Raw genomic sequence first — 13162 nt, 5'->3', positions numbered from 1 at the left:
ATCCTTTTAATGTACTGTTGATTTAAGTTTGCTAATATTTTGTTGAAAATTTTTGTTTCTGTATTTATCAGAGATATTGGTCTGTAATTGTGTGTGTGTGTGTGTGTGTGTGTGTGTATAATCTCTTTTCTCTGGTTTTGGTATAATGGTAATGCTGGCCTCACAGAATAGGTTTGGAAGCGTTTCTCCTCTCCAAGTTTTTGGAATAGTTTCAGAAAGATAGGTATTAACTCTTCTTTTAATGTTTGGTATTTACCTGTGAAGCCATCTGGTCCTGGACTTTTGTTTGTTAGTAGTTTTTTGGCTGCTGATTCAATTTTATTCATTTTTCCTTCCAAGTGATTTAGAGTATAGGAAACATACCCAGTTTGGGCAAGAAGTGACCTCGGTAGGAAATTTACCTCCAGACATTCTAGAACTTTAGATTTAATGAGAACAGCTATATCAAAACCCTGTTTCCATTACTGAGGGACTATGTCCCTGGAAGTGTAGCCTCTTTTACTGAGGTTTCCTAACTGCCTCTTCCTGTGAAAGAGAAGATCATCTAGATTTTTAGCTCCTTTCCATGAGCATCTCAGCCTGAAGTCTGTACTCCCACTAGGGAGGTTCTTAACATAAAGCTCGGCCCAGTTGCTCGCCCCCACCCACCCCAGCCTTCGTTCTTTCCCTTTTCTTAACACTCTTGGCTGTGAATAGAGCCTGCAGGCTCCCACTCCCCATGAGTATACCCCCTCTCCAACCTTCTCTCTGTCTTGTCGGTTTCCTTCAATGCATGATGGAGCTCTCAGCACAGAGAACTGAGCCTACAGGGGAAAAATTAAATGAATTAGTTATGTCACTGGAAACACGCTGCTCCCTGATTATTAACTTTGAGCTGGGAGGTAGGAGGTGAGTAGTTTCTTATCCATTGATAAAAGAGTTTCACTTTAAGTTATGAAGTTAAAGGCACGTATCAACTTCTGGGAAGAAGTGAACAATTTGGAGAATTTAATCTCTTCTAGTGTTGGTTTGGATGGGGGTTAAGAGCATGAGGAGCATGAGGTGAGGGCACTGTACATTTCAATTTGAACCAATCCCCTGTGACTGTCAGTCCTTCGCTCTACTTGTTGGAATTAATTGACTCTTCATGTTGCATTATAGGCCCCACCTTTGGTGAAACTTGCCCCAGCCATTCGATTCTTGAGCTTGCTCTCTTATTAGTGCCCATAATACTCACTGCTTTTTACTACTCTCTTGGTTTTGAGCATATGTTATTTGATACTATTTGATATCTTCTCAAAGGAAATGACTCATCTGTTCCACTAGATTCTGTGCCTCCACAGCTCAGGGACTGAGTCTTGGAGATCTGCGTATTCCCTGGAAGCACCTCACATAGCACCTTGTGCCATTTGCCATTAGCAGAACGAACTGACTCAATATCTGATAGTTCTGCACAGTGAGAACAGTTTAGGGTTCTTCTTGCAGCAGCCTGCAATCTCAGATGGGTACAGATAGGCACGGAGAAATCCCGTACAGAGCTGTGAATAAACAACTAGATGTATTTTCTGGAGGAGGCGTAGGTAGGAGGTCAAGTCCCTAAGGGGGAAGGATGGAGGGACGTAAGCCCGGTGTTAATTTCATTTTTCTCCTATTAAAATGCCCTTCTTGCATCCTTGGTCTCTTTTCACAGAATCCTGCCATCAGCATCACTGAAAATGTGCTGCATTTCAAAGGTCAGTATCCGGGCAAATGCTCCCCGCTTTCTACACAGCTACAGAGGTGTGGTGGTGGTTTCTTTTTCTTTTTGTCTATTTGTTTTATTCACTTTCTATTGATGCTCACCTCTCTGCTGCTCTTGGGGTAAACTAGATCGTTTTGAAATACATGATTGAAAAAGTCAAAGAACTTATTTAAAGTCCCACTTTTCTCTTCGAGAGGCAGTAGATAGAACAAGAAAGAATCCCGAGTTGGAAATCAGGAGATCTATCTTCTAATTCTAATCCCACTATCACCTTGGACAACTTACTGCCTTCTGTGGACCTATAAAATGAAGGTATTTGGTTATAATCTGTGTTTCTCAAACTTTAGGACCTATGGACACCTGAAAATATGTCCTAAGGATCCTCCCAGGCCATAGGCCCCAGTTTGAGAAAACATGTTAAGAATTAAATATGGTCACTTTAAGTGATACTTGGCTCTATTGCAGCTGTGAACATGGCCACAAACACAGCTGCTAAACTTGTATGTCAGTAGTTGATTATAATGTAGCCATCTAGATGATCCAGACTATGATTTTTTTTTAAAGATTATAATCAAAACAAAAAATAGAAATTTTCTGAATAGATTTTGCAGCTCCCTGATATGATACACTCAAAGGCCAGTTTAAGAAACATGGCATTCTGGATGATACCTCGAGCCTTTGCTGCTCTGACAGTCTTTGTTTCTGTGAACTTGCCTCTGTCTCCTTTCTCCTTAGTTCGTCAGCAGATATGCTGCTGGGCCTGAGAGGGTAGGTCCAGATTCATTGTCACCCAATGGGATGGGATTCTCCCTGCTCTCTCTTTGTTCTAGTTCTTTGGAATGCCATTACTAAGAGACTGGGGTTATGGGATATTGACGAGTTTCTGCTTTACTTGAGATTCCATCTACCTTGGTATATTTGCATGAAAGCCACAGCCTGGCTTTCGTATCTGCTTTTCAAGATGAGAACACTTGTAGCAGCTCAAATTTTTGGGGTGTTATACATTTGAGAGAGGAAGTTAAGTGATGAAAGTGTATCTTGCCAGTTGGAGATTATGGACTGCTCAACCTTAAGGAATTTATGGTCCTAGAGAACAGTAGCCACCTGTATATAGCAGATATTAGGCAAGTTGTACCACATATGGCCAGATGAGAAATGAGAATCCAGGAGGGAACCAAATGATAGACAAGTCAGAGAGTTAGAGAGGAAGGGATGTCTAACAGTCATTGGCACCTAGGCACGGCACCTGCTTGATTTGGGGAAAGGAGCCATGTCAAAGCACAGGAATGGTGTAATGGGCAACCCAGGGATTTTCATCCCAGATCCATTTATCCTCTCTTAGAAATGAGCCGAGGAAATTATATTTCTCTTTTTCATTCCTTTTGGGATGTGCTAAAGGAGAAGTGAGCGTCTCCTTTTTCTGTCATTGGTAGGGAGATGTTAGATTCAGAGCTTTCTCTGAGACAGTCCAGCACTTCTGTGTTCTCCACACAACTCTCCTTAACTGCAGTCAAGAGAATATGCCCACCTGATATTTCTCTGTTCTGAATTCAGCACCAAAGTAAATGTGAAAGTTAAATTTATATCTATGTGATACCTTTGGCTTTGCTTTCTGTATTGCTTTTCCTGCCTCTTATTTGTACTGGGTATTATCAAGGCCACATTGGAAGATTCAGTAAATATTCTGGAACTGATCATTAGAAGGACATGTGGAGATAAAACTTTTGTCTGGGATTCGGCTTATCTAGCTGTCGAGTAGTTCTGCTCACAGCCCCTACTCATTTTGGAAGGACCCATTACTATTTGTATGCTTCTGAAAGAACTGCACCAAGCTTTTGGATGGCCTTGCTCTGCCTGTTCACATTGTAACCCACATTTCTTTCTTTTTAGCTCAGGGACATGGTGCCAAAGGAGACAATGTCTATGAATTTCACTTGGAGTTCTTAGACCCTGTGAAACCAGAGGTATGTTTTCTCTTTTCTCACTTCCCTTTCCATTTTAGGAAATAAATACTAGTAGTTCAGTAAAATAGGAGGGCAAGGGTTGTGGGGGGAAATAAGATGAAAACCAAAGGAGAATATGGTTCTTTTATTGGGAACTGAGCCCAGATTTTAGCTGCAAAGGAGTAGGAAAGTCAGAGAACCTGAGGTGATTAGCAGTGCAAACAAGTCTCTTCACTTCTTTGAGTTACAATTTCCTCGTGTGTGTTAAATGGATGATTGGACTAAGTAATCTTTAGGGTCCTTTCCAGCTCTGATGTTCTGTGGTTTTCAGTGAAGACAGAGGGGTGTGGCGCTCACAGGGAGCAGAGTTACGTAAGCTAGGTAAAGCCCACGCCAGGGGCTTACTTTCATGTGACTTTGCCACAGGGGCAGTAGAAATCCGAAAAGGTGGAGGCAGCTGACCTTCAGAAAGAATGCTGGAAGTATAATTGAAGTTTCCTTTCTCTCAGAACTCGAGGAAGTTTTTCTGACAGGAAGAGAGAGAATCTCACAGATGGTGTATTGAAGTTTCTGGAATTACTCTCTTATCTCTGGGGGCCTGGGCATATTGATCTTTCTGTGCAGGAGGGGTCCCTTGTTTTGGTTGTTTTAATAGCCAGCAATAGTGTAAGGGATAGAGAACCTGTCCTAGGTCTTGCCTTGGAAGTAAGGAAGGAAGAGGCTATGTGGAGGAATAATGAACTGGAACAGCCTCTCAGAATTTGAGTTTTGTTGGGAAGATGCCCTAGGCTGGCCCTTGTGATAGAGTTGTCATTATCCACTAAGTATCCACTAAGTTCCAGTCTCGAGTAGACCTTTCTAAAAAACAAGGGCCTGCTAGGCCAGGGATTGTTGACCACTTGAATTCAGTCATCTTCATGGGAGAGAAATGTGGACAGTGAGGATGCACCGAGAGAGTGATTGGAAGTCATGCCTTGCATGATACAGGTCTGGCAGGAGGTTCGCCTGGTTTCCTCCAGGAAAACCGGAACTATATGCCTTTCTCACCCTGATTTCCTCTGAAGTCATTTGCTGGAGGAATCAAAGAAACAGAGCGCCATTCTTAGCAGTTCTTGGCTATCCCAGCCCTTGGTCCAGATGTTCTCCTTGCATCACAGCTTGTAGGAATGGAGGAGGAAGGGGAGTGAGCATATATTGTGAGCTTCTCTGGGTAGCTACACTGGCTTGGTGCACTTGTCGCAGGAGGAGTGAGGGATGGGAAGGCGAGGGCACTCTCACATTCTCACTTTCTCTTCTAGCCAGTTTACAAACTGACCCAAAGGCAGGTAAACATTACAGTACAGAAGAAAGTAAGTCACTGGTGGGAGAGACTCACCAAGCAGGAGAAGCGCCCACTGTTTTTGGCCCCCGACTTTGATCGCTGGCTGGACGAGTCTGATGCGGAAATGGAGCTCAGAGCCAAGGTCAGTAAGGACCTAGATCCTAGTAAAGATCTAGACAAATCATAAAGAACACAAGTTATTTGGGCTACCTCAGATACCTATTTGGTAGGTATCTTTATCTATCTGATAGAATAAAGACAAATTCAGTTAAAGACACAAATTCAGTTAAAGACCTGGAAACATGGTTTTATAGAAGTACTGGACATGTATTTTGTATTTTGTCTCTCAACTGGGGTGTGTCGAATGTTTTTCTTATGATTATATGGGGTGACGGGTTTGAGGGGAGGAAGACCACAGAGGTTTAATTCTTACTGTGTCGTATCAAGGGCACATACTATCAGCATGACTTATCACTGTTGATATTGATCTTGATCATCTGGTTGAGGTAACATTTGTCAGATTTCTCCACTGTAATGTTACTCCCCCACCTTTCTTTACTTTGTACTTTTTGTTTAAATTAAAAAAATATTTTTCAATGTTTATTTTCTTTTGAGAGAGACAGACAGAGCGTGAGCAGGGGAGGGGCAGAGAGAGAGAGGGAGACACAGAATCTGAAGGAGGCTCCAGGCTCTGAGTTGCCCGGCTCAAACCCACAGACCGCGAGATCATGACCTGAGCCAATGTGAGACACTTAAACCGACTGAGCCACCCAGGCGCCCCTACTGTGTACTTTTTGGATGGAAGTCACTGTGCATAGCCCATGTGAAAGGAGTGAAGAGTGATGCTTTCCAACTTTAGGGTAGAGTGTCTACGTACTTTATTTGGAATTTTTCCACATGGGAGATTTATCTCCTCTTCCATTTATTTATTCAATAATTTGTTTATATCAGTATGGACTGATGAATATTTTATATTTGGGTTATAACCCAGTACTATATTATTTATTTTGTTGTTTGTGTTGTTCCAGCTTTGGCTATTGGAAGCTTTTTCAGTTGACTCTTGTGTCCCTTTGACAAAGCTCCATCACTGTGGGGTGCTTTTTTTTTTTTTTTTTTTTTTTTGACATCCTTAATTTCTAGCACTATAAGCTGCTCCAGGCTTATCTTGTATATTCCCTGCTCCAGCCCTAGAGTCAGCCATTCTTCAAGGAGCTCTGTTCTTTTTATTGAAGGATAATAGTGGAAACCAAGATCTGGGCTCTAGATATTGCTTCTAGGCCCTCTCAGGTAACAGAATGAGCAACTAACTATATATGTGCATGCAAATCCTACCTATATTTATAAATATTTCTGTACATATCTATCTATATATTGACCAGATGTGGGTTCTTACTGATGTTGGCGACATGATTTTAGCTTCTGGAAAAATTATACTAAAAATCTGGAAGTCTCAGAAACAACAACAACAACAACAACAACAACAACAACAACAACCAAAACTGCTGTCTATTTACTGCCTTAAAATTCTGTTTAGTTCCTACGACCATGACACATCTTCTGGGTGTCTTTCCCAGCTCCATGATTCTAAGACTATCCACTTTGTAGTTTGGAAGCCAGCTGATTGGTTTAATTCTGTGAGCATTGGAAGGGCATTCTATGATGCTAGCACTACCTAGTAGGAGGAGTCAGGCTTTCTGGCACCATTAGCTAGGCCGTTTGCCCCAGTGAAATATGAACACAATTGGAGGAAGTGGCTTTGAGGGAGTCAGATCACTTATCCTGCATGTGGACTTTTGCAAGCATCTGGGAATCCTAACCTGTGTTCTTGGAAATCTGTCCAAATTCTAGGAAGAAGAACGCCTAAATAAACTAAGAATTGAAAGCCAAGGCTCCCCTGAAAGTAAGTTGCCCCCACGGCTGTGGGAGTTACCAGTTAACTAATGATAGAGATGGGGGTATGGAGGGGTGCGAACAACTGAGCCACCTAGGTGCTCCCTGATGACATGAATTCTTTAGGATGGGGAAGTATAATACATTTTTGTAGTTTTGAAGAAAAAAGTAGTTACATGTTGCGAAAAGTCTGACTCTTTTGGCTTCTCAGGACTGGGTTGCGTTTAATTGAGCACACTATTTAGTGTGATTATTTGAGCATCAGCCAAGGGTTATATGCAGAATATCTGTAGCCTAGGAATAAATATGTAGCAGGAAAATTTGAACTCCATAGCTCTTCTCTTGAGAACTGTCCCATTTCCTGTGTCCTACCCCTTTGACTCAACCGTGACTCTAAGCTCCTTACTCCTTCCTTAACTCTGTAATTGGCTGTGTCTTCATGAGCCTTAGGCTGCAGACAAAATTAATGTTCCTTATCCTCCTGCATCTCAGTCTGTAATTTTCCTTCTTTGGTTATATCCTCATCCTACCCATCTTCCAAAGCCCAGAGCAGGCATCGTCTCATCTATGCAGACTGCCTGATTCTGACTTCCCCAGCCTAATGTCATTTTCTCACCTCGAAATTGTCACAAGACATTACCTATTACTCTCTATTTTGTATTACAGCTTTCAGATTATAAGTTCTTTGAGGGCAACATCAAGTCTTAACATCTTTGAATCCCAGTAGTGCCCCTCAGTACCTTGCATGTTGGAGGTATTCAGTTAATACTTGGTTGAATGAATATATGATCAAATGTCAGAATTCTTTTTTTCATTGTGTTCCTATTTCTTTGAGCTACTTTGACCTGCATGGCCTTAAAAAATTTCCAGGAAGAAGAAGCTATAGATAATATAAAAATGGTAAGAGCAGGAGCTGAGTATAGCTTTATTTACCTTAATGCCCTCTAAGGTGGTCATTCTTTGCCAGAAGTAATTTGTCTTTATTCTCCTTGGACTTATGTCTGTGTACTTACCCTTCAAGGCTATGAGGGGAAAGACTGCTAAAAACATACCTTGGAGTGCAGTGTTCATAATTTTACCCATTTCTCTGTGGGACTAGGAGCCCAGGCTGGCACAGATCTGGGCCAGGTATCTTTTTGGGAGCTTAGGGCACCCAGTGGGAAAGTGGGAAGAGGTCACCCAGGTATGCCCCCCATACTCCCTCCTGCTGCACCTACCCCTTGTAACAGTTTACTGTCTTGTTTTGCTTTTCAGCTCTTACAAGCTTGAAGAAAGGATACCTGTTCATGTATAATCTTGTGCAGTTCTTGGGATTCTCCTGGATCTTTGTCAACATGACTGTGAGGTTCTTTATTTTGGGAAAAGGCAAGCACAAAATTTCAACATTAGTTTTCTGTTTTCAGTAGTTTGACCTACTGCTCACCAAAGGTACTAATAACACCCTGCCTCTGGTGTTAATAATAACCCCCCATGTTTGTGTAGCACACATGCCTTCCATTCTACTTTCATGTCTCTTATTTCCCTTGACCTTGTGAAACAAGCAGACTGGAGATTGTGCGCACAAGTAGACTGGAGATGGTGTGCACTTAACATGTGCAGAAACAGGCTTAGAAATGGTCCCCATTCACACAGCTGGCCGGAGGCACATCTTGGGCTAGCATTCCTTTCTCTGTTCACTATATGACAGTTCATTTATAACCAAATAGACTTATGTGGTAATTTCAGTGCAAAGTTATGCAAGTCCTATTCCAAAATTGAATGAAAGGACTATCATAAAGATGTTAGTTCTTGATGAATTAATTTATATGTTTAACAGAATTCTGGCAAAAGTAAAGACAATGGAAAGTTTTTGAGAATGTGATCTAAAGTATTCTAAGATTATATTATGAACAATAAATAGGTAATAAAATTTGGAGGAAGAAAGGATAATGGAAGAGTACTTTCTCTGCCTGACAGGAGAGAATAATTAACATAGCAATTATTAAAAAAAATAGAATGATCAGTAGAGCAGATTAGGTGGTCCAGAAATAGCTCTTACATTATAATATATGTATGTATGTATATGTACACACACACACACACACACACATATATATAAATTATATAAATATTATAAAAAAGAAATAATGAATCAATGGAAGGGGAAATATTACCCAATACTTTTTTACTGGATGGGAATTCTAATAATATTTCCAGGGACAATTGGTTAGGTTTGGATACATGAGGCAGGCAAGGAATCTCTTTGGCTCTTTTCCTTACATTGTATACAAAAATAAATTCCCCCAAAGGATTTAAGAGTCATGTATCAAAATTTTAAAACATAACAGAAGATATGTTAATGTTTATAACCGTCTCATGTGGAAGGTTAGTACTTTCCAAGGTTAAAAGTGTTAGCGGAAATCATGAAGAATAAGGTCAATATATTTGACTAAGTAAAATACCTAAATTCCTGTGTATCTAAAAATACCCCAGCTAAAACAACACTAAAGATTAAAAGCCTATTGAGGCTAGTAGCATGGGGATGAAGGGTTGGTGGAAAATTGCAACAAATACCTGCAAGGGTTGATTACCTATAAAGAATATGTTACAAATTGATCCAAAAATGTGACAACTTCATCCAATAGATAAATAAACAGAAGTCATGTGCAGGCAGTTCATAAAAGGAAGTAAAGCCAATTTAATGTACAGAAAATGTTTAACTCAATAATGATGAAGGAAATAAAAATAAGATTTTTATCAGTTTTTCAAAGTTAAAAAAGATACCTAATTCAAGAGGACATTTGCTAAAATACACAGTAGTGGCTACTGGGAGGGTACATAAACATGACTCTCTTGGAAAATCATTCGGCAAAGCACATCAGGAACCTTAACTGTTCATATCCTTAACCCTGGTTATTTCACTTCTCGGAATATGTTCTAAAGAAGTCATTGAAACTACAAAAACAGCTTTTTCAAAAAGATCTACATTATGGCATTACTTTTATTAGTGACAAGTTAGAAACTACCTAGATGTCCATCAACGAGGGATTACTTTAGAATACTTACTCGGTGGAATGATGAGAAGCAGATAAGATATAAAATATTCAAGGAGTTTGTAGTGACATGGAGAAATATGATAGGCTAAGAAAGTAATATATAAAGTTGTTCTTCCAGCTTCATCACATCTGCATAAAAAGCGGAAACAACTGAACCAATACATGCAAAAAGATCGGAAGGAAATGCACCATTTCAGATGGTTTGGATGTGGATAATTTAGACATTTTCCCTTATTTTATAAAATAAAAATGAGGAAAAATATAAGTATAATGGAATATATAAACTCTTTTAAAAGAGGAAAAAAAAATCCTATAGTCTGTTTAATTTTCAGTCCTAAATTTTCCAATCTGAGGTTGGTAGTACGTGAACTGCAGTTAGCTCAAGAGTCATTTGAAAGAAGCGCATGTTGTTTTTCCAGCCTTCTCAACACCTTAGAATTCTGCAAAGCACAGTGGCAGGAAAAACTTCCCAGCTGCCTAGTGTCTTACAGCCCCAAGTGATCAGAGGTCTACAGATAAGTTACTTAAAAAAAAGAAGGCAAGTCTCAGACCTGTAGTTTTTATTTCTCTGGGTTTCTCACAAGGTCCACGGAATGAACAGGGACATGCAAATACATAAATAATTTGACATAGTTAGATGGATTCTCCACGTTCCCGTGCAAGCCTGCTGGCCATCAAGTGATCTAGTCCAGAAGCTCCTAAGTTATTTGGGTCATGTGTTTAAGCTGCTTGGATTTGTAATTTCTATTTTGGCGCTTAACCCCTTCCTAACCCCCTTCTGGAATGGAGCTGCTGGTTTAATTCTTCCCTTATCAGTCCTCAAAAACGTAGTAAGGACTTGGGGCCTGGCACTCAATTTGCCCTTAACACTTTTCTCCTTTTGAACAAAGGGTGTTGGGAAATAGCAAATACCACACATATACTTAAGCACGTATTTCCCAAACTTCTTATGCTAAGGAAACAGAAGCAAATTCTTGGGCTTATGTAGAAACCCTTGTTTGAGCTTATCTAGCTCCCCGTTAAGGAATGCTTTTTTTTTTTTTTTTTTTTAATGTTTATTCATTTTTGTGAGAGAGAGAGAGAGGAAGACACAGAATCCAAAGCAGGCTCCAGGCTGTGAGCTGTCAGCACAGAACCCGACACGGAGCTTGAACCCACAAATGGCAAGATCGTGACCTGAGCCAAAGTCAGATGCTTAACCGACTGAGCCACCCAGGCACCCCAAAGGAATACTTTTTTTTCTTAGTAAAATTAATTTTTTTCTAGCTATAAAAAGGTGTTATAGAAAAATCAGAAAATAAAGACTTAAGACATTCTCCTATAATCCCATCTATGACAGCAACAGATTCTTGGCATCCTGATGTATATTTTTCCAACCCACAAAATTTCCTTAGGAGCAATTCCTGATATGGAATTGCAAGATTAATGGCAAATTGTTTTTTTTTTCCAACGTTTATTTATTTTTGGGACAGAGAGAGACAGAGCATGAACGGGGGAGGGGCAGAGAGAGAGGGAGACACAGAATCAGAAACAGGCTCCAGGCTCTGAGCCATCAGCCCAGAGCCCGATGCGGGGCTCGAACTCACGGACCGCGAGATCGTGACCTGGCTGAAGTCGGACGCTTAACCGACTGCGCCACCCAGGCGCCCCAATGGCAAATTGTTTTTAAGGATTTTCACGTATACTGTGCAGATAGAGTATACTATATTCTACTATCACTATTTAAATCTGTATCTCATTAACAGATGAGTGCCTTTTGCTACTTAAAACAATTTTTTTTTTTTCAAATCATCAAAGTAAGTGTGCTGATTGAAGCAAATTTGGAAAGTGAGGGAAACCAGGTGGAGGTGTGGGGGAAAAGAAAGGAAGGTGAATAAGCCATTGTCCATCACTTTAATATATCCATACATTTCCTTTTAGTTGTTATTCTCCTACAGTTAAAAATTTTAGGGCACCTGGGTGGCTCAGTCCGTTGGTTGGGCTGCCAACACTTAATTGTGGCTCAGGTCATGATCTCCCAGTTTGTGGGATCAAGTCCCATGTCAGGCTCCTTGCTGACAGCGCAGAGCCTGCTCAGGATTCTTTCTCTCCCTTTCTCTGCCCCTCCTCCACTCAGCGTGTCCACGTGCACACACTCTCTCTCTCAAAATAAATAAACTTTAAAAAGTTATAATCATACTGTGTACACAAATTTCTGTCTTGTTTTAAAAATAAAATTATAAATGGGGCGCCGGGGTGGCTCAGCTAGTTAAGCGTCTGACTTCAGCTCAGGTCATGATCTCACCGTCTGTGGGTTCAAGCTCTGCATCAGGCTCTGTGCTGACAGCTCAGAGCCTGGAGCCTGCTTCAGGTTGTGTCTCCCTCTCTCTCTGCCCCTCCCCCACTTGCTCTCTGTCTCTCAAAAATAAGTAAAACATTAAAAAAAATTTTTAAATAAAAAATTAGGACCATTTTAATGTTATTAATATTCTTTGTAACTATCATTTTAGAAGCCAGATTTCTAGTCCTGAATTGAAACAGGGATGAATTTCCTATAAAATCAGAGCAAAGCCACAAGATCTAATTTTTGTTCACCATATACCAAATCTTTCTTTAAAAAAATTTTTTTTAATGCTTATTTATTTTTGAGAGAGAGAGAGAGACAGAGCACGAGTGGGGGGTGGGGTGGAGAGAGGGAGACACACAATCCAAAGCAGGCTCCAGGCTCCAAACTGTCAGCACAGAGCTTGATGCGGGGCTTGAACCCACAGATGGTGAGATCATGACCTGAGCCAAAGTCTGATACAGGCGCCCCCACCATATACCAAATCTTAAGTCACAGCTTTCTGTTTCAACATGGGAGGTTCTCATGTTTCAAAGATTTGTCCAGGAGAAATGCCACCTTAAAGGGAATTCCCTTAAAATGGACACCCGAATTTCACTGTGATTTGATTGGGATTTTGTCTTGGAAACAGGGAGATTTAAAATTAGAATAAAATTTTTATCTTATATATAGCAAAATTCACATTGTAATTTTGCATTAATTCTTCAAAGAAAAGAATTAGTCAAATTTTGAACTAAATTACTAGTGGAATTTTTCTGGCAAAATTACATAATAACACCGTATATACCATTCTTCATTTCACATTTGACTTTGTAGTAGGATTGTAAAGTGGATCATTTTTGCAAAAATAATAGATGGTTTACGTTTTTGGAAGGGCCTCTTTTATTTAACTAATATTTAAACCATATTCTTTTGAGGATCTTACAAGGG

The 13162-nt window shown here is 40.2% G+C and overlaps 1 protein-coding gene across 1 annotated transcript in view; it reads left to right on the top strand.

Moving 5' to 3' along the window:
• The window catches only part of HACD3 (3-hydroxyacyl-CoA dehydratase 3), a 38884-nt gene that overhangs the window by 15892 nt on the left and 9830 nt on the right, over positions 1-13162 (top strand). Inside the window, exons 2-6 of the mRNA XM_045449402.1 lie at positions 1670-1712; positions 3611-3684; positions 4962-5126; positions 6833-6884; positions 8129-8239. Coding sequence (XP_045305358.1) covers positions 1670-1712; positions 3611-3684; positions 4962-5126; positions 6833-6884; positions 8129-8239 — 445 coding nt within the window. The remainder of the gene's footprint in view (positions 1-1669; positions 1713-3610; positions 3685-4961; positions 5127-6832; positions 6885-8128; positions 8240-13162) is intronic.

The sequence above is a fragment of the Leopardus geoffroyi genome, chromosome B3 (assembly GCF_018350155.1).
Source record: "Leopardus geoffroyi isolate Oge1 chromosome B3, O.geoffroyi_Oge1_pat1.0, whole genome shotgun sequence".
NCBI lineage: Eukaryota > Metazoa > Chordata > Mammalia > Carnivora > Felidae > Leopardus > Leopardus geoffroyi.
Note: the sequence above shows the minus strand (reverse complement) of the source record. Positions and strands in the feature narration are given on the sequence as shown.